The sequence below is a fragment of the Drosophila grimshawi genome, unplaced genomic scaffold (assembly GCF_018153295.1).
Source record: "Drosophila grimshawi isolate 15287-2541.00 unplaced genomic scaffold, ASM1815329v1 contig_311, whole genome shotgun sequence".
Lineage (NCBI taxonomy): Eukaryota > Metazoa > Arthropoda > Insecta > Diptera > Drosophilidae > Drosophila > Drosophila grimshawi.
Window position 1 is genome coordinate 4,887,773 of NW_025063098.1, and position 22,415 is coordinate 4,910,187.

The 22,415-nt window shown below is 38.0% G+C and overlaps 1 protein-coding gene across 2 annotated transcripts; it reads right to left on the reverse strand.

Moving 5' to 3' along the window:
• Positions 1–735: 735 nt before the first annotated feature.
• LOC6562966 (alpha-mannosidase 2) lies at positions 736–21,935 on the reverse strand. Of its 2 annotated transcripts, none has more exons than XM_032737052.2 (5): positions 21,752–21,935; positions 5,698–6,292; positions 3,553–5,578; positions 2,948–3,488; positions 736–2,828 (listed from the first exon to the last, which is right to left on the reverse strand). In XM_032737052.2, the coding sequence occupies exons 2-5, from the start codon at positions 6,106–6,108 to the stop codon at positions 2,072–2,074; spliced, it is 3,735 nt and encodes a 1,244-aa protein (XP_032592943.1). In that variant the 5' UTR covers positions 6,109–6,292; positions 21,752–21,935; the 3' UTR covers positions 736–2,071. The 2 variants fall into 2 exon arrangements, with proteins under 2 accessions (XP_032592943.1, XP_001990348.1); XM_001990312.3 differs by lacking the exon at positions 21,752–21,935 and adding an exon at positions 16,637–16,919.
• Between the last annotated feature and the right edge of the window lie 480 nt (positions 21,936–22,415).

Genomic DNA, 22,415 nt, shown 5'->3' on the forward strand with positions numbered 1-22,415 from the left:
TATTATTATTTGTTTTATTTATTATTAACACAGTCAGATGCACAAATTGTTGGTAATTGGATGTTGCTCTTAGCGACAAAATTAAAATTACAGCAGTCATTCGACTGTAATCGAAAATTGTTGCATTCCTGTTAAGTAATTAAAAAATGTGTGGCATATTTTAGGGCTTTGCAAAAAGGAAATTTTAAAAATCGATTTTCCGTTGATAATAATTTTAATTTCACAATGCTTTTATAATTTTATACGGTTTTTATTTTAGATTTTGTAGCACACGTTTAGGATGAGTACTAATAACGATTACAAATCTTGCATACTTTTAGGATAACTAAACTTTTCTGCTGTTAGTATGCTTTTAGGCATAATGTAATAAATATCAGTATTGGAATTAGGGTGAACAATACATTATGTATTATATATTGTCTGTTTAGTCATTCTATGTTGGAAACTATATTCAGAAAATCAATTTTATGTTTTAAAAAATGATTTTATTTCCCTTAATTAAAGGATGTTTGTCTTTTTATTGTTTTATACAAATTACAAGGCCAATAACTATTTGTAGTTTAAGGATACGCCGATAGTGCTTGAAATGGCAAACGCAGTTTTTTTTTCTTATTTTTTGTAACCCTCTTAAGGAAATGGCTCGATTATTACTGAAAGAAAGGTGAACAAAACAGCCGTTAACTGTAGTTAGAAATGCAAATATCCCCTTTGAATTGAATGTAAAACAATTTTTTGTATCTATGCAGTTGGTTTGAATTAATACTTTATTCATTTTGTATTCATAAAATTACATAGAATGTGTCATGCTAATTTTTCAATACATTATCAAATATAAATATATTTATCAATATGCTTAGTGTTTAATATCAAACTCATAAAATGTCTACGTACTTTTGTATGATTTTGTCTGGTTTGAATGCATTTTTGTTTTCGGTACATGTGAGGCTTTACATTTAGTAACTATGGTATTTTTTGTATAAGTTTTGTATAACAAAGATTCGTTTATGTTTATGAAGTACAATACACTACAGGTAATGGCTTAGCCTAAATGGGTTAGTTTTGATTTCGTATTAGAGCTATCTTTTACCGTGCCTTTGAGAACTATGTACAAAACCGAAGCGAACAGGCGCCTTAAGATTACATGCTAATGTGTCTAAAGTGTATTGGGTTTAGGGTAAGTATAAATGTACTTCAATATTTGGCTTAACTTTTTTTTTGCTATCCAACACGTCTGTTAAAAATCTTATAATCTAAGTGTCTTTCATTAATTGAGATATTATTCATAATGTTTATGTCAATTTGCTAAATAAGCATACATTAATTGCTGTTTTGCTAAAATTTTAGGCTAGTCAGTCTAAATAAATTAAATAGAAGGCAACACAAATTCAATATTTTTAGCTACAACGAAACAATTTTTTCGCCAAAGCGCTGGATAAATATTTGCTGCTAAATATTTATGTGCTATAAGTATAATTTAGCTAAGTTTAAACAGGCAGATGATCAAAAATAAATATATAATAATAATTTATATAAATTATAAACGGTTTAGTTGCTGCCTGTTGTTCTTAAGCAAAACTAAATATATTCGAGAAAAAAAGAAATATCCCTCATAAAATGTTGAAACTATTTCAGTTAACAAAAAGTTGAATCTGCTTAAGTTTAGGAATTTGATATATAAAATATTGCACAATATTTGGAACGAAGTAATTAATAGTGTTGCTGTGGTTGTGTGTGACAGGTGCTTTAGCGGAATGCTGATAGGCAGTAAAATGGGCTAACGCATATACATCAGATATATGCTTTAGGTATATGATCTGAATATACAAACTATGCTATTTGTTTTGTACTTTAAAATGTGTAAGACGCGGAAAACATAAATAGAAAGAGAGAGAGAGAGAGAAGGGAGAAGAGAGAGTTGTGTGTAAATAAAGCTAAATAACATTCACTTTTTCGTACTTAAAATTAAAACAGAAATAAATACAATAAATACATGTCTGCTATCGATTTAGTTACAAATGAGATACAACGCGAACTTAAAGGCTACTACTACTAGCTGGCTGCCCGGCGGGATTTACAGTTCACCGCTAAAGGTGAGATTAAAGGTGCGCAGCTCCATTGGCTCCAGCGTGATCTGTGCCAGTGATCGCAGGCTCTGCGGCTGCATATGCTTTGGCAGTCCCGTCAAACTGGTCGCCTCAATGCTCTGCAGGCGCAGCTCACCAAAGCGTACGGCGCCGAGGCCATTGCCCGTCAGCGGACAGAGACTGCTCATGTCCAGCTGCTGTGAGCTGACGCTGCAGTCGTAGCCCTGGCGATGCAGCACCAGCAGTGCCGATGCGGACGGGAACAGCTGCAGCTGGGGTTCGGAGAGAGTGCGGAGCGTCGTCAAATGCACATCGCAGGGCAGTGCTCCGTGGGGCAGAAGGCGGACGAGCGGCTTTAACGGCGCTTGTGGCTGCTCAAAGTTGCTCAAGAAGTAGAGATTCGGCGGGTAGCGCAGCCCGTTGGCCAGTTGTTGTGCCTGCAAGCTGAGCACCTTATAGCTGGGCGGATTCTCCACCTGCTGGCCTGGTGGCATGTCCTCCACCAGCAGCCAGAACTTGTGACGGGTCAGGCGGCTGTCGACAACGCCTTCGCCCATGCCGCGATAATCATCGTATAAGGTGCGACGATCCAACATCACCTCCAGCTGGCCGGGCTCATAGCTGGCGGCGCCCTGCGCGTGCGTCGTCAGCAGTGTCAGGCGCAGGCGCGCATCCTGCAGGAATGCGGCCGATGTAATCGGAAAATAGTTGCCCTCAATGCCAATGGCGGGCACCTTGATGCGTCTGTTTTGAAAGAGAAAATAGAGTTAAGATATATGTAATCCTTTGATTTAGTTATCGACAAGAATTCATTTATCAAAGATAATACTTGATCTAAATAATGTGAACAATAGATCACTTACTGTTGAAATTGAAAACCGTTCTGATCGCTATAGAAAACGGGCAATTCGGGCACAATCGTATCAGTTGGCTCCTTGAGCGGATCATGCTGTAGCGGCGCAGGCGCAATATTATCAATGTTCGTTACCAGTCGCATAAAGAGCTCCGTTTCCCGGTTCTTTGGCGGTGGCTCAAAGTCAATGTCATTCTCTATATAGATGGCGGCATCCAAATGGCTGCGCGTATTGAAAATACGCACAGTGTGCGCCATGAAGGGTCCGTAGATAACAGTCACATCGCTGGCAATGGGACCGGAGGTAATTATAATTCGCACATCCTCATACTGTTCGAGCACATCCCGTTCTGCCTCGCTCTGCTCGGGATCTGTTTTGAAGAGGTAAGCACCGGAATGGAACTGCGCACTGCGATAGGCGGCAAATTTGATAGCGCACTGCATCGGTTGGAGCAGCTTCTGTTGCTTGTTCTTGCGCGTGATGGTCTTGAGGAAGCCGCTCTTCTCATCAAACAGCAGCCGCATGCTGGGATTCTCCAATTGAATGTCACCTGAATTGAGATGAGACAATTAACGTGACAAATAAATAAATGATAATTCAAACTCTCAGCTTACCCGCTGGCTTCGCCTTTGCCTCAAACACCACCTCATTGGGTGCAACTGGAGTGGCAGAGCCCGCAACCGGATTGGCCTTTTCCGTGCAGTCATCACAGTAGATGGTGGCAATATTGCGCTTGTAGTTGAACTCATCCACCTGGACGCGATAGGTGGTCAGCGAGAGTGGCTCCAGTTCAGCAACAAACATGACTTCATATTGTCGCGTGGAGGTTCGAATGCGTCCAGCACTGCCGCTGTTCGACTGTGGCAGGGCATTGAATCCCTGCTCATAGACATCGGTAATGTTCCACACGGGATTGATCTGGATGTGTTTGAGTTCCACACCACGATCGTTGTAGATGCGCAAATTGGGCTGCTGGACACGTAGCGTAACAATCTCGATCCGTTTCTGAGTGAGTGCATTGAAGAGCACAAAGCTTGCTTCGGCATTTTTGGACAATAGCACAGTGGAGTCCTCTTCCCCGTCAGCAGTGAGCGTGGTGCTGGTTTCATCGCTGCTACCCGAAGTTGGATTCGCTAGCTGTATGGGCATTTTGCGTGGCAGCTTACTATAATTGTCCCGTTCGAATTCGCTGAGCAGAAAACCGTGCTCGTGTGAGCTGCCATTCTTGAGCAGCAGCTCTATGCACGACTCCTGCATTTTGACCATGTTCTGGGTGCTGTCGAACAGTCGCATTGCATAGTCACGCATCACAGCCGCCTTGGAGGTGCCCGTGATGGCATCGTGATGCTGAAATAGTCCCAGATTGCGTCTCGCGTGTATTATCTGCTCATAGTTCTTCTCATAGATCTTGATGGCATCCTCGTGCCGAGCCTGACGCGCCGTATTATAGGCAATCGTAAAGAGTATCTCGGCAGCGCGTAAATTATGCTCCAGCTCGGCGCTGAGCAGCTTATAGAAAGGCCGGGTGCTAAAGTATCCCGACCAGTAGGCGGGTCTGCCCTCTGAGAAGATGTCCGAGTAGACAAAGAAATCTCCCTTGAAGGTGGGAAATGACTTCTCCCCCATGCGTTCCCTTATCGCTGCAAAGTAATCGCTTGGCGTTCCAAATTTAATGTCCACATTGTACAGACGCTTGTTGGCCATTATGTGACTGATGAGTTTCTTGTAGTTTGTATACTGCTGATCCACCTCACGTTCCTTGTTGTATCGGAAATCATCGCCCACTGGGATTAGCGCCACATTGTGGGGAAAGAGCGAAGCGGTCCGTGCATATTGATCCAACAGTAATTGCGCCTTCTCCTCCACATTCTCGTCGGTAACGAATTGTGCCTTCAGCGAGTACTCCGTATATTCACCGGGAATTTTGCGAAAATCGAAATTTAGGCAAATGGAGGGATGTGGTCCACAAGAACCCTTTATGGAGTATATATCGAAGGGCATGTTGTGTGTGAGCAATTTTCCCTGACCCTTTGGGGAGCGCCAGTAGGGTGTCCATATGAAATCACCATTCTGTTGGCGCGCAAACCACTCCTTCCAGGCGTAGTGAATGCGTTGTATAATGGCGCCCTCGAATTGAGCACCGGACAGCAAATAGGGCACGGTGCTGCCATGTCCAAAGGGATCGATAGACCAGCCCACCTTGGGTGTGACATTTAAATTGTTTTTTAGCCACTGATGGCCCTCGATGAGCTGATCCAGCATCGGATAAATGTGTACATTCGCCTCATCTGTCATAACCCAACCGCCAGTTGTGATCTCAATGCGTCCGGAATTCACTAGACGTTTCAGTGCACGCTGCTTGGTGGGATGTGCCTGATCCCACCAGAGCTGTAGAAAACTAATCTCCGACCAGATAAATGTCATATCTTTATACTCCTGCATTTTGGTCACCAAAAGATTGAGTATCTGTCTAGAATCCGACTGGAAGTAGTTGAAGAACGTCTTTAGCCAACCGGGATCGTTGTGCGAGTGAGGCACCACAATGACCTTCAACGGTGGACGCTGTTTATCCTTGCGCTGTATTTCGTAGCGCTCCTCAAAGCCTCGATCCCAATACTCCTTGGATCGCATCCATTCAGGCTGGGCGGATAACAAAGAAATAGTCAATTTTAAATGGAGGAAATGAAAATCTTTAAGGCAGTAACTTGTATATTTGGTGAATCGAGGGTAATTACATAAATAATCAGTGAATTGCTTACCTGAAAATCAAATTTGCTGTGCTCCTCTGTAGCTGTTATGTTTGTTCTGCTCTGGAGGAGTATGTAACACTTGTCGCCCCAGTGGACATTTCGGAGCGTTTCTGTGTCCAGTTGATCCTGCTGCTCCAGCTGCGTACTGGAACGTGATGATTTTCGTGGTAAATGTTGCATCTGTTGCTGGTGCTGATGGGAGGCGCTGCCGTCGTCCATACTTAAGCTGTTGAGGGCAGCCGCAGATGGCGTCTGACTGCGACTCATGGAGACGGACAGACCCACAGCACTGGCATCTGTTATGTGTGCCGGATTGGGCTGGCCAATCGAGATGTAGTACAGACAAAGCAGAATTGTTACAAAGGCTGACAGGAGGCCAATGCAGCGGGCCGAGCCCCGTCGAAAGACCTTAAAGGACATGTTCTCCTACTCCGCCACCTGCTCCTCCTACTGCTGCGGTTGAGTTCGGTTGTCGTTGTGCCTGTTTTAGTGTCTCCTCCTCTGCCCCTGCTGCTATGTTCCTTGCGTATCTCTCACTTGCTACCTTTGGGGACTGCTTTGTGTGTGTGTGTAAGTGTGTGTGGTTCCAAACTCAGCACTACATCTGCAATACAACATCATCACGATAATCATCATTAGTCAAATGCGCCACAAAGACTTAATGTGGGTTTCAATTGTATTTGCCACAGACAGCAGTTGTGTTGCTCGACTTTGAAATACTTGATGCTAATTGGTGTTAAAGGTTTAATCACATCGGCGACATATTATATAATTAAGCGTTAATGTATTAAACTCAGCAGCAAATTTCATTTTGAGGGCGAGTGCAAGAGAGGCGAGTTGTAAAAAAAAAGTATTAGGGAAAAATACAGCAGAAAAGGATATGGTAATAAAATACCTGTTACTATCTCTTATAGACATAAGATTGTCTCCAATCTCTTTGCATTACTATATTTAGATAACATTAAATCTTAATTGTGGAAATACCCAGTCCACTGTTAATAAACACACAGCAATAATCATTTGCAAAATATTATTTAAATATTTTACATTTGGAATATTCCGTAGTGATGCAGGCACTTTGTCGATGATAATTTAAATAGTTTATTATTGTAAAATATATTGTGATTTATTAGCATACAATGTGTATTAATTAGTGTGATATATATCAAATCATAAATGAACCAATTTCGTGCGTTCCTCAAATCCTAAAGGCGAAACCAAATTAAGAACGGTTTCAAATGTTAGAGTGGAAACAAAGATATCCTTATAAGGTTTCAGGCGTCCCTTTTTGGATATTTACAGCTGTATTGAAACCAAATACTATCAGATGCTTGTATAATTCTTGAAACAAAAGCGACGTCAGGCTGTTGTTCATAAATTTAAGATGTTACCACGCCACTCCCTCCGCCGCCAACCAACACCCCCCGTGTCCACCACTGTTACCGTAGGCTTCAGCTCGAATTCAAGTGATGTAATATTTCACAACACATTGGAATACTTCATACTTCATACACACAATAGCCGAACGAGAAATGACGAACCAGGGAGGAGATGGCGCGATGAAAGTAGAGCACAAGAAAATTTAATTAATACACAACCCAAAAATGCCTTGGATTGCTGCCTTGTATATTGCATATATATGTGGCACATACATAAAATATATATATATATTTTGTTAGCTTATAGATAGGCGGGTCCTCCGGCTTATTCAGGCCGTCATGTTTTTGGAAGGTAAATAAACTTAACAATTTGTAATGCTTTAAATTCCATAATTCCACACAAAATTCTAATTGAAATTTAAATGCAAATACATTAGAAATAGCTAAAGGCCATTGTGGGTAATTGCCTAATTATTGGAAATTCCGGTTTGTCTAATATGTTAATAGCGGTCGACTGGAAGTGGGAAGAGAAAAACCCAGGCTTAAATTTCAATAAACTAACGCATTTAAATATGCACTGTGTGCGGCTAGGCTATTTAGCATTTTAGCTGGAAATAACTATATCGTTGTGCAATTGATTTGTTATTTCTTTTTTTTGATTTGTTGAATTTATTATGTATTTTTATCTCTGCTTTGTGATTTTATTATTTTACTTTCGTGTTTTTCTGTGTTCTCACCAAAATGTTGCGCATTGCGATGCTCTTTAATTTCCCGATTTAAATTTAAATTTTAAGATTTATTAAAAGTTTCATAAGTTTTTAAAGCCACGTCAATGTTAAGGATAATTTACGTATCAGCTTTATGTGTGCACAGCTCTTAATATATCATACTAATTCAAATTTAATTCATAATTATGAAAATACTTTGTGCACACACTGGAATTTCTGCACTTGTCAGTACTAAAAAGTGCAGCAAATTGTAAAGTTCAAAAGTCAAACAAGCAATTTACTTTATCCTCGTAAAAACTAACGAACCAAATCAACGAAAATAGAAATATTCACATATTCGCATATTCAAAACTCAAAACTCAATCAAAAACTCTTCACACAGACAAACACACTCAAAAAGTTTTGTAAAAACTTTGCATGGCTTTATGCGAGTGTGCACACAGTGCGTATGCGTTATGCATATGGATATGCTGCAAGGGAAGCAATTTTTAAATCATACCTTAATTGGCAAGCAACGAAAAATAGGCAGAAAATGTGGGAAAGCTAACGTTTGAATTGCATTTAATTTAATCTAAGCTAAAGTGTCAGCACAGCACCAACTGCAGCACCTGAAACTGCAATTGCAATTGCTGCCCCACCTCCCCCTTTGACCAATGTTTCAATTAGTTGCCTCTCGCACACAAATCACACACACACACACACAGTCAGAGCAGTCACTCGCATGCTAATCAGTGGCCATTAAGTGACATTTGCCATACCACCGCCGGGCAGCACCTGCCACATGGCATGGCAACATGTAAGTGTGTGCTTCCTCTCGACACACGTTCTGCAAGTTAACTGCTAAACGTTGCACCACTAGAACTGGATGTCACAATGTGTGAAGCATTTAAAAAAAGAACAACAAAAAATGTGTGTAAAACTTGCTTAAGCTCATTATGCTGAACGACTCTGGACTGCAGGGAAATACCTGAAACTGGAACTAAAACTGCGCGTGCTGTTCTCCAGTTGCTGATTTTGTACTCTTTCTGCACAATTTCTTGTGGCATCTTAACGCTTAAGGACAGGCTTCGTTAAGAGACGCTGCGTCATTAGGCTGAGCGAAAGCATTTGTCAAGTGCGGCTCGAGCGCCGTTCAATTGACATTGAAAAATATCATTCGCATTGCTGTCATAACTTTCTGAAGTTGGTTGAAATCATTTTCAAATATATTTAAGTGGTCTCCCAATTCACAAGAAAACTTGAAAACTTGCAAAAGTTGAAGCATGTATTTTACTGCAGTTGGGATTTATGGTTGGGGTTATAATTGGACTTATATTTTCTTTCTTTTCTCATTTCTTTGAATTCCCTGAACGCATAACAGTTTTAAAGTTTTGCCATTGGATTGCCGAATGTTCTGGGTCTCTTTTGATCACGTTATGCAACAAATATTTATATTTTTAACAACATTCTTTGCTTCTTCTAATATATATATATATCGATTGTTAGAAATGTGTCATGTTTTTAAACAATTTGTGGCAATCTCTAGTTAAAATGAATGTTTTCTTTTGTGACAAAATTAGCAATTATTTTGCATGTCGATAACATGTCGACTTTGATTTATCTTCTACAAATGTTGGCGCCCAACTTTTAGTTATGTGATGAGTTTTTAATTTTCTTAAATTGCCATTGTACTGAAACCTAATCGCTTCCTTCTTAAAATATGCATAAGTTGGGATGATAAGCAAATAATGTTGAGCGGTTGAGTTGCCAGCTCAGTTTCAATTTAAATGTCTGGAAGTTTTGTAAATCGAACTGGCTGCTTGCCTCTGCGGCTGACAGAATTCCGAGCGACTTATTAGTTGCTCGGAAAAGCCAAAACTTTTTTGCCAAATTTGATTTCATCGTAAATTGCTTTGGCCAAAGCCAAGGGACAGACAGTTGCTTTCGGTATACCGTCCGGTTGACGGTCCTTTTGACTTTTTGACATGTTGCCCGTTGAACGTTGCCGTTTGCCAGTTGCCCGCCTTGTTGGTTTTTGGTTTGTCGGCTGCCTTTTTGCACAATATGCGAGTCATACTGGCTGAAAATGGTTTCAGTTCGTTTCGTATATCCTGCAACCATAAAATGGTTGGAAAAAAGGATGCGGCAATACTGGTGAAAATTTGCTGATGCCGCCATTTGCAACAGTATAAAGATAATTAATTATATATTTTGCATAACAAGCACAAAAGATACGTATTGAATTATTTTCAATGTTGATGACTCTCAAAATCGAAGTAAAGGGCAACATTCTAGTCGAGCAAATTCTAACTAAAAAGCAACCAAGTTTTTTTTGTGTTTGTGTTGCAAAAACAGTTTTGCATGCTGCCTACAAAAACAACAACAACAGCAGCAGCATGAAACCCAAGTCAAACGTAGAAGTCGTGAAGTTTTCTCGCCTGACATTGGGTACTGGGTTTTCCCTTTGTTTTCCAGCAACATAGTTATCGTCATCGTACTGCAGTTCAAATTTCCCATATGCAGTTGCCCATGCACAAGCTACAGACAAATAAACTAGAGTTTTACGTACATCCAGTAAAATACATTGATTGCTGTTACTTTTTGTTGCTGGCAACCCCAAAAAAAAAAAGTTACGATTTTGTTTTCGCTTCTTTGTTTTTTGTTTTTTCATCTTTTTTTTATTTTTTTATTGTGGCTTACCAGAAGTTTGGAGAAGCCTTGAATTCAATTTTTAAACTTTGTTGATCAGAGTTTGGTGCATGTTATGCTCTCTAAATTGTTGTTCTTTGTTTGCTAGTAAATTTTTGGGTAATAAATTTAAATTAAGTTGCATTGTTTGTGCTGGAAATTGTTGTTCTATGTCAGCAAATGAAATATTTGTTTTTGCTTTAAGCGATGATATATATGCGATGATCAAAGCCAAATAAGAATGGAGACAGTATGTGTAGGTAAGCATGTTGTCAATAAATTTGATATATTTTATAATAAAAAATAAATAATTGTTGCAGTAGAACGAATAGAAAGCAAATGTAAAAGCTGAATATTTTCTATTTAATTTACAAGTAGTCACAAAAGTTAACCCCAAAGTCGTTTATCACAACGGAAAATTAAAAAATATGGAAAGCATAAAGAAAGGCGAGAAATAACTTAACTATAACAGGAAATTGGCATTAATCAATTGCAACTAGTGCAGTTGAGAGAAAGGTTTGCAGTGTTTCAACAGTTTCCGGTGGAAAATGCCGCAGTAAAAACTTGGAAATCTGTGGCGGTGGGTGAGGAATGTGAATGGTGTGAAGGGCTCTGTTGTTGACACCAACACAAAAGCACTCAGAACTTGTGTAAAGTTCAAGATTTTTAATTAAACAAAGCAGCGCAGCACTGAACATCGACAGAGACAAGCAGCGAAACCGGTAATAGCGCTTAAGATAGTTAGTTGCTTTCCGCTCTTAACTATGACGAGCTTAAAAAACAGCTGAGGTGAGAGCGGTGCAAAGAGTAGGGGGTCTTTTGGGCTTGACATGTGCGCCAAAAACATTGAAACTCAAATGCTGCGACCGAAAAGCCCATTAGCATAGGCAGCGACCCATCAAAAATGGTTATAACAACAAAATCATAAAAAGCGAGCCACATTTTTACAAGTCCCATAAATAAAATTAATTTCACCAACCTAAAAAAATGTATATATGCATATGTATATACATATATATTTACGATTGTAGTTATGTACTTTTTTTTTGTTTTTAGAAAATATTTTGTTGTTGCCTATAAAATTGAAATATAGAATAAACCGTTTTAAATTTAAGCATATGCGAAATGTAATAGAATATACCGTTGTCGTCTACAAATTTGATTGAATTCACAATTAAAAACTGCATATATATATATATATATATACGCCCACTCTCCAACAGCTCAAACTAGTAACAACAACAGCCACTAAAACAACAAGAACACACAAATTGCTTTATGTCGATGTCAGTTGCAATCGAGCCAAAAGCAGATTAAACGAACCAAACAGCGACAACAGCAACAACATCACCAAACAGCGCCATGGGGACTGAAAGCCGTTGGACGAGCTAAAACACATACAAATACACACATGCATATATACAAAAATATCTATCTCTATATATATATATATATATATATATATATATATATATATATACGTGCAGAGCAGCAACCAAAACGACAACCATTATAAGTAAACTCACAAAAGAGCAGTTAGTCATTTTTACGGAGAATTTGTTTGACATATGCACAACAGCAACAATATCAACAACAACAACACAAAAGGTTTGACATTTGACCCCACCAAAAATAAAACACTACGAATACAAAAGTTTTGCGAAATATTTCAAATAGAATTTATGATATGGAAAGAATTTTTATGTCTAATCAAGCGGTAAATTTGCTGTAAATAACAAGTTCTTGAAACTCATCATTTTAGCTCACAAAGAAAAATTATATGTATTTTGTGTTAAATGATAACTTTTCAAATAACAACTAAATTAAAGATCCTTAATGGAGAATGAATTTGAGATCATTGTTTTATCTTTATCTTTCAACTGCAAAATTATATCTTTATTCTTCGATCACGTGGCAATTACTGCAAGTCCAGTGTGAAGATCCTGTTAAAATTGATTGCGACATTGTTTTGAAACGTGTTTTTTCCCCAACACGGCAAGTTGCTATATATAGTAATAAAGTTAATTAAAAAGAAAGGAGACAATTTTTAAACACATTCCGTATTTGGGATCATATTTCGAGGTCCGGCTTTAAAGTTTATTAAATAATAGCAATTCATTTAATATTCTTTTCTCCCAATTCCGATCATATCCTGCAGCTGTCTGACTCTTGAGCCGTTTTCTGATTAAAATTTATATCATACTTCACCAATCAGCTCTCTGAACTTGAAGCAGGAAGTGCGTTAGTTGTCTTGTTTCGCGTCTTAAAACATAAATTAGGAGATTTTGCAGTTGTTTCTGTTTTGTTTTTTGCCCTTTGGCAGTTCATTCAACAGGTCTGCTTTTATTGATTGTTGGAGAACTGTTATGTTCTCTTAATTACAAATTATGGTTATGTGGTCAAAAGTGTAGATAAATAATGTGAAAATGTTGCATTGTTTATATTATAGCCATGGAAACTTGATGAAATAATTTGAATTGAAAGTTCCTGGAAAAGAATCTACGCTTCCTGTGCTCTTTCTGTGCTTGGGATAGCTTGTGAATCTTTTAGAACGCGAATTTAATGTAATGCAAGCCAAGAAAACTTTTGTTCTCAACATTTATATATATATATATAAGTATATATAGTTTTTTCTTCTGCTAAATGATGTCAGCAACACCCCTAAACTGTGCCATTTTCAAAAGGGGCAAAGTGATTGTGGTTTTCTTTGTTTTTTTTTTGCTTTCAGAACTATATAATCGGCTCGTCTAAAAGTGGTCAAGGCATTATGGCCATAATTATTGTGAAAGTGGCTCGTAGATATAAAGACTTCCTTGGCAAACCACTCATAGAGCATAAATTAATTAGTTATGGCATTTATAGTTTAATAATTGCAATTAAAGAGCAGCAAATATCGATTAATTTAATTGAAAGTCTCCTGAAACAGATATGTAAGAGAATAACTCAAAGAGGTGTTGTAGAAACTTAATTGAATGTATTAATCATGATTAGAGAGAAAATCTATAATAATAATCATAAAGAAGACTAAGTGAAAAATTGAATAAAGTGGAAATATGAATGCAATTAATAAGCAATACTGTTTGATCCATAAAAGTATGATTTGTATAAAAATAACAATATTTCAACGAGCAAGCTGAATTTAACTTGAACGTTCAACTAAGTGAAACACAAATTAAACTCAAACTTATTTGAGTTCTTTTTTATTTATTTGCCTGAGGAAATTAAGCAAACCTAATCTCACTTGAGAACTGACTACTTCTGTTTATTGTATGCAAATAATTAAAACCATTTCGTGAGCTTCTTGTAATTTTGTAGTTTTAAACGACTTGCAATTTGCTTCCCATGAATTACGCCATTAAATAAACATGAAAGTGAATTCCGTAAGCTGTAGAGACACTTAAGTACTCGCATTTGAACACTTTGCAAGAAGTGTTGATAAATATTAGCTTTAAAGCAGACCACTGTATTCTATACTGCAAAGCGCTGATAAAGCACAAAAGTGCCAGGTCATCAAATTTGAAACGTGAGAGTTTTATGTTCTGGAGCTTGCCTCAAAGGGGCGTGAATAATTTTATTTTTACACACTTTCCTTGTTCATAAAAGACAAACGATGAGATGCAAGAACATATTTTATTCCCGTTTCTTTGTACTCTTGAAGGGACTACTATTATTGTCAGGCAATTAAAAGAGTCATTTAAGAATAGAAAGTAATCATTTCAATTTCTTTGGACTGCCTCAAAAATAGTCTGAATCAGATCATTAATCTACAGATTTTTGTCTTGAAATTCAAATACACCCAAAGTAACATTCATTCATTGGAAGTGCATTTAAACTTCGGTAACTTGAATATTGTGCTGGGTTTTCCGTTTGCTTTTCCTTGCGGCGATAAAACAAGAAACAGCCGTCCAAACAGCGCAAACAATGGAGCCGTTTATTGCATTGATTATGAAATTTTCCTTCTGGTTTTCTCATTTTCATGCACTTTAAATGCTGGGAAATTACACACACGCACACACACATATATATATATATATATATATATATGTATATATATGTTATATGTGTATGTATGTGAAACAGGTTTACAGTTACTCATCATGTAATTATTAAGTATATACGTGCGGAACCTGTGTGGGAACTGGAAGATATTTTACTTGCTTCAAAAATTGTTACTACACTTTTGTTGATATTTAATTACGTTGCTGTTTCGTAGGTTTCGTGAAGTAGTACTTAAGGTACGCACTAAATGCACACACTTGCCCCATTTGTGAAGTACTATATGAGTCGTTCAATGGATGCTCATTAGGAATTGATTCATCAAATGCTATCTCACCTAAAATTGAGGCCAGTTTCCGCACTAGTTGAATTTTTGTATCGTTTATGGCCGTAGTCAGTTAACTGTAACTAAATGACCATTATTGACCGGTAACATTCGACACTACGTGTATCAGACTATTTTGGCCAAATCATGATTACCACCCGCTCTCGCCACTCCTCGCTCAGTTACGCATCATTACCAACTGGCTGAATTATCAAAGCCAAATTGTTGTTAAACTGTTTATGGTGAGCGTACTGTACCGATGCCGTGACCGAAAGCCTAAGCCAAAGTCGACGCTGATGCGACGGTTATATTGCGCGTCGCAGTTTATATGGTAAAACGATATGATTGCATGATGACATGACAAATAATAATAATAATAAAGTCGCTTGAAGAGCCATAGACAACAGCCGTCAGACAATGTCCAAGTCAAAGATAAAGTTCCAATTAGAGATGTGCGCATATCGAATATTGGCAACTAGTCAAAACACTTGGAAAACTTTCAGCACTTTTGATACATATACATGAAGACATCAATATGCACAATGGCAAGTGTAATATAGATAAAGTAAAATATTAGGCAATTTATTATTAGTTTTTAAGTCAGCAACTTTTATATATATTTTCTATTTCTGTCAAGTCAGCCATGTACGAAATCGGTGTTCGTGTTGCAATAAAAAACACGACATTTGTCCATCTCAAGCGGCATAAAAAAGTGCTGCAAACGGGATGCCACCGGAAAATTTACGGCACGCCAGCAACAATAAGCGAATCGAATGGAAACGAACTATACGCGCGCGGGGGGGATCTGTGTGGAGGAAAACGAGCCAAGTATGCAGTAATGGAATAAATGGAACACAGCATGCAGCGAATGCCCCTTGTGGGGGTCTGCAAGCTAATTTTAGTGACACAAGTTCTTAGCTGCATGTGTGCATGTGTGTGTGTGTGTGTAGGCCATAATATCTATAGCCTTATCTAAATAAAGTGCTAAAGGTAATCGATACGTCCCCTGCCCTTTTAGATGGAATTGAGGAGTAACAAAGAGAAATAAAATTGAATAGTTTGTTGAAACAACTAAATAAATACATTGACTTATGAGATTTAAATTGAGGATAAAGATTTAAAATTTAATTTCAAATTGACATCAGAAATTTTTAAAAAATTAAGGACTTCCGCAAAATATATATATTTAAGTAATTATTTGGTAGCTAACTTAGAACTGGACATGTCAAAAGTCCAAAAACAGAAAGGAAATGTTTTATATAATTTTAAATAGTATGTCAAAGTCAAAACAAATTATATGGATGAAATAATTAAAAACAAAAAGTAGAAAATAAATGAAATTAAGAACAGAAAGCGTTTACTAAGTAAGTGGGTTGCAAAGCGCCAGGCCCAGTAACCGGAAGCTGGGGATATAATGGATACAGAGAACGGAAAAGAACCGGAAAAGGGGGGAAAAATGTGTAGGGCAAATTGAATAAAAATAAAGAAAACGCGCAAAAACTTAATTTATAAAACATTATACATATCTGGATGTAAATTTATGTGGTGGAGAACAACTCTAGGGATCTGATACCACAGAAGTAACAACATTTGAATTTTAAATTGTAAAAACCCCAACTTTTGTATAAAATCAAAGAAGTTGTGCTACAACTTTTAATGCCATGCCACCGAGTCTGGAGTCCTGGACAAAGTGCCAGTGCACTATTGCCATACAAAGAAAAACAGAAGTAAAAGCAAAAAAAATAATAAAAAGCACACACATAAATCAACACACAGAAACGCAAAGTAAATCCAGGAATAATTATATATGAAATTAAAGAACAATGCGGCACTTTAAAGCGGTTGCACATTACCAAGACTGAAATTCGCGCCACTTAGTGATCCACCGACTGGCCGTTGTATTGTTCGTAATTGCATTTACCCTCCGCTTAATTAAAAACAATTTCAGTCACGGCATATTAAAAAAAAACACTAAAGGCTGGCTGAACGGCTGAACAAAAGCGGACAAACTTTCTGTTTTGGATTCGAATTTCGGGATAAGTTGTTCACGTACTGTCCCAGGGACACCCGTTGAGGTTGATGCAGGTGCAAGCACAACCAATTAAATTACAAACGCTTAGAGGAGCAGTTTGCTTTTCAGCCAACCGTCGACGATGCCGCACAAAACGCAACTGAGCGAAGCGAACCGAACGAACAAACGACTTCCATCAAACTTCGACTGCGATTTAAACTTCGCTCATTGACTCGGCTCAACAACGGCAACGACGACAACCACGACAACGACGACAACCACAACAACAGTAACAAGAGCAAGAGAAAGAGCAAGGGAAAGAACATGGAAAGAGCAAGGTGATGGGGAAGGGGGAAGAGCTGCCAGCTGCTCTCCTTTTGGTTGCGGGGGCAAAAACGCTTGGTGGTTTCCCTCAGCCAGCAATGCGTTTTGTTTGTGTTTTGCTGCTTTTATTCAGCTCGTGCATTTGCACTTGTATTTTTAACTGTACATTGTGAAGTGATTTTTAAAAAGATTTCACGTTCGTCAGTCATTCTCCCCTTAAACTGAATGCAAAGTGATTTTCATGCAAAATATGTTTTGCATTTCGGTTTAACCCAATTGAAAATGCCTTTCTAAATATACAACTCATATAACTACATATATATTAAAACTGAATGGATTTGCATAGGTAATCCCATTTTGGCCTTGATTTGTGCTCTATATTTATATAGATAATGTTATTTAATTTTCTATAGTCTACTTTTATTGCAGTTGTTGTAAAGTTCTTGAACCCTGTTGCCCAAGAGCGATTTAAGTTGTAAAGAGCTCGTACGGCAACGGCGTGGAAACCTTTACCAGGGCATTAATCTGCGAACCTCTTAGCGCATTGAGTTCATGTCTTTGGCAAATTGGCAAGACTCAAGGCTGCACCACGTTCGCCTGGAGGACTGCGTTGGGCTGGGAGTTAGCCGGGGCTGTGGCTGAGCCCAGTTGAGTGCAGCAATTAACTGTTGTGGAATGCCTGCCTGTAAAAATAAAAGGGAAAAATCCATGTTCGGTAACGGACGTGGAAGATGGGAAGCGCAGAACAGTAGGCGGCTCAGCTCGAGTGGCCCGGCCCTAAAAGCGAAAGAAATATAAAGCGGAGAGCTTAAGAATAAAACAAAGAATCAAGTAACATTTAAGTGGAGAAGGTCGCTGTTTATTGATTGCGTGGCACAAGACGACGAACCAGACGAGCCACAAGCAGAGGCAGTCAGCAACCAAAACAGACAACAACAGAGAGAAGCGCTTGCAACCGGGGAATTGGCACAGGCCCTTGAAAAAAGCTGGCTGTTCGAGCCTACGCTAAATCCGACAACGAGTCGCCTCGACGTGAAGATGACGAATAAGTGCAAGTGGCATTACTGACACAAGGGCGCCGCATCTACAAAAAAAATAAAAACACAAAAAAGAAGACTTTTGTACATCGATCTCTTGTGCGGCATCACTTAACAAATTTTGTTCATAGAGAAGCTGCACTTGGAGCTTAAAGGATTACTCTGCACGAGTAGCAGATTTAAATTTGTACGATTTAACTTTGCCACTAAATCCTTTTCTATATTAATATATAATATGTATTTCATGCTCATATTTATTAAATCATATCATTTATAGACTTGCTATCCTTTAATCTTGGTAACTGTTATATAACTGTTAACTGTTAACTTAATTACTTTTATGTTGAACTGCTAGAGCCATAATTTCTTATCCGGAAAAGCATATGCAATGCAGTTTGTGTCTTGGCAAAATTGATGGCAATTTTCAATTTTCGTCGAAATGTATGCCAGAAATTAGAGACAACCGTCTTGTGGCAAAACAGAAAAAAAATATATAACGAAAAAAGGCATCTTGAGCAGCTGGCCTCGTTGCACCAAGTGGCACACCACAAAGCGATATATAAACGCAACGCAAGGCAGTGTGGCAGGACATTTCTCTTGATTTGCAGGTCAATTGCGTTGCAGACAGCAGACAGCAGACAGTTAGTCAGTTAGTCAGTCACTGGCCCCGTTCACGTTGCAACTCCCAAGTTGGCAGGCAATACACACTGTGGGCCCAGGTCGCAAGTGATAGTTGAGCTGTGCTGCACTCGACTAAAACGTAACGGTAGAAAAGAGCCAGCAGTCACTCGAAGTGCGTGGCGTGCAACGTTTGTCAAATTGCAAATGCAGCACCGATTTTCCCATAGCCAACGCGGAGACTCGAATGGGCACCATTCCAATCCCCCATCCATATAGCCGCAACCGGTAGCTGCAATGCTGCCATCACAGTTGACAAAACTCAGCCAAGCAGCCAACAACAACAACAACAACAACGACAACAACAACAACAGCGAAAACAACAACAACATCAGCATTTGTAATGGAAATGGAAATTCCTGCATTGAAATCTCGTTTTATTTGCTTTGTACTTATATTTGTTGTTGTTCTTTTTTTGTTTTGCGGTTTAATATGGTTTTTATACCCTTACAGAGGCCATAGCGGCTAGCGAAATGGAAGACATATCTAAAGCAAATATTTGCATCACTAGGAAAACAAAAACAGTAAGAAAAAGCATCGATTCAAATGTGTATTTTAGCTGTTTGTCTAAATCAATCAGAAATGATGATTTACAAATTTGGTTTCTGTTCTCGTATATTATATGTTGTAAGTCCTATTGATTGATTCAATAATAGAGTCCAAGATTATGAGTGTATTTGCAAGTGCGTTGCTGGAATGATAACGGTTCTTTCTGGTATTGTTGTGGTTGTTTTTAGTTTAACTGTAAGCGACATTGCCCGTCAGTTGTCGTCATCGTTTGTTGCCGTCATTTTCATTTTGTTGTTGTCATTGTAATTTGAACTGTTGCAATTTTGTGTTGCAGGCCATCCTCAACTCCTGTGTTAACAGTGTTACAGAGTCAGTGAACCGGCCAATATTTTGACGGCATTGTGTCCATTAAATGGCATTTCCAAATTCAAGTCACGATATACGGAAACATACCGAATGCCCCACAACAAATGGAACTCAATTCCAATTCCACTAAGTAAATGATTGTTGCTGAATATTAATATTTTTTGTGAACTATTTTAAAATGGTATTTTTGACACGGTTTTTTTTTTCATTATGCCGATTTTAACTTGTGAATTTAAGTGTAAACAACATTTTCTTGGTTAAATTTCTGCCTAACACAACAGACGATAAGAGCAATTATTGCTCAACAAAGTGGATTTGTTTCTTAAACTTACAATGCTGAACTAATAAAACAAGACTATAAAATTGTCTGGCAGAGCTATCGAATGTAATAATTATTTTAAATACCATAATTGTTAAAATGTTAATGGCATATTTTTAATGTTGCTATCAAATCTCGCATGCTGCGCGTAGTTACGGTTGCTTTGACATGTTTAAAGCAAGTAAGCTAATTATGTTTTTACGATTAGCGACACGCTATACACGGTAAAACACGGTTCCAAATCGCTAATTCGAAGTTCGCAAATTCCTAAAAATTGTGTTTTTCTTTTTTCTTTTCTCTTTTTTCAATTTCATTTTTCATTTCATTTTTTCATTGCCATCAAATTTATTTGATTAACTGCACAAACAATTTGCATATTTAGTGAAAACATTTGTGTAATTATAAAAATTGACAACAAAAAAACCCAAAACCATACTTATTTCAGATAATGCAGCTGACATTTTAACTGTAGAAAATTGATAAAGCAATTCAGAAATTTTACTTATGAGTTTTGACATCAAATGTTACTTAAGGCCGTAAATTGCCTATATAAAGCCTAATCGGACAAACAAGACGAAAAGAAAATATATGTGTACATATATAAATAATTAGTATGCGCACAACAAAATAAAACAGAACAGCAACAAAAACATCAAAGAAGCAATCGAAAATCAAACAACAACGACAAATACAACCTAATATAAGACAAAGCTAGATTAGGAATGGGAAAACGAGGTTCAAGAGCACAAATATGCGAGTCTCTGTCTGCCGCTGGTATTGGGGCCACGCGGGGAGTCGGTGCTCGGTGCCCGGTGCCGGGTATGGTGTGTGAAATAAAAAAAAGGTCAAAGAAAGCAAAAAGAAAAGGGAATGTAATATATATATATATATATATATGTGTATGTATATATGCATGTACAGACAAAGGGGAAAGCATACATAAAGAGGTGCCACTTTGCAAGAAAACAACAAAAAATTGCTTAAGTGCGAAAGAAGAAGCAGAAAATCAATTTAAATTGAATTATACAATACGAAAACGAACATTGCATTGAAACAAGTTGAGCACAAGGCGAGAATTGAAGCAAAGTATAACCTCATTGAATAAATGAATGAATGCGCCTGAGAATGAGTAAGCATAAAAGCTAAATAAAGATGAGCTGCTGCTGTTGCTGCATAAATTAAAGACGCTGCTGCTGCACACACGCCAGCCTGCTAAGACCAGCAATTTTGTAACAATTTGTAAACGCAAAAAGGAGATGCAAAAATTGTTGGTGTGGCCAGACTGCTGTTTAGTTTGGTTTCATTTTATTTTTGGCCATATAGCAGCTTAAATACAAAATGTGTGTTTGTAAAGGGGAAGGGGAATGGGAAGGAGAGGGTGAAAGGGGAAGTGATAGACAACCTTGACGGTCTGCGTCAGGTGCGTTGTAACGGTAATTGAACGCACTCACACACACACACACATACATACAGCTAGACACAACGACATGCGGCAATTTTGTTAATTTGATTTAAGTTAAGCACAAATTCAAATTTAGTTGTCTCTGAATCTGCTCAACTAAACTTGAATCCGGTTTCTTTCCTTCTTTTTTTGTCAGAGGGTTGAATTTGAATGTGTGTGTGTGTGCGTGTGTCTGTGTGTGTTCATTGTATCCGTGTCTTTTATTGTGAGGATGGAAATACTATTGATTGTTGTGTTGTGACCTTTGCCCATTTTACGCACCTCCTCTTTGTGTAGTCTCCTGTTATATATATTTGGAGTTGGTGTTGCCGGATTTTCGTTAATTGCTTTGCTGCATCTTGTAAAACTGCTTGTAAGCATACACACATACAGACGCGCACACACCCAGCGTCGCGTAATCCTTACAACAACAACAAACCTTATAGAAGTACACACACAAATAAACGCGAAGCTCAATTAGAATTATTTTCAATGTTTCCACTTGTGGATGTTTATTGTAAAAAAAACTATAAAAACCGTTATTGCTGCTTTAAGCAAGCGTTGTTAAAGTAATGCAATGTAAACATAACACTTAATCAATAGAACGCGCAGCGTGCCCAATATGGACGTTGTTGTTGGAGCAGACTGAGCGCGAGACTGCTTGGCAGCGTGAACGTATTGTGAAAGCGTAAAAACCCCAAAAGAAATCGATAGCGATGTGTCACATATCGATTCATCGATAAATACAAGCCTCAGGTGTTTACCATGTATAAGAAAATCGATTACTCTAATTTGAAATTCAAAAATTTTAAATTGTAGCGGAAAATATATTTAATAAAGTAGAACAGGTATAAGATTACGTACAATAATTAAGTTAATGTATTAAATTGTGTAATATTCAATGCATTTCGATGTAAATAGTTCGATAGTTATACAGGACAGAATA

What these genes read in the sequence shown, in the direction of transcription:
- LOC6562966 (XM_032737052.2), bottom strand. Translation starts at nt 6,108, where the DNA reads ATGTCCTTTAAGGTCTTTCGACGGGGCTCGGCCCGCTGCATTGGCCTC. An exon ending in GGCAAAGGCGAAGCCAGCGG is followed by an intron (nt 3,489 to 3,552) that starts GTAAGCTGAGAG and finishes ATCTCAATTCAG; the next exon opens with GTGACATTCAATTGGAGAAT. An exon ending in AACGGTTTTCAATTTCAACA is followed by an intron (nt 2,829 to 2,947) that starts GTAAGTGATCTA and finishes CTTTCAAAACAG; the next exon opens with ACGCATCAAGGTGCCCGCCA.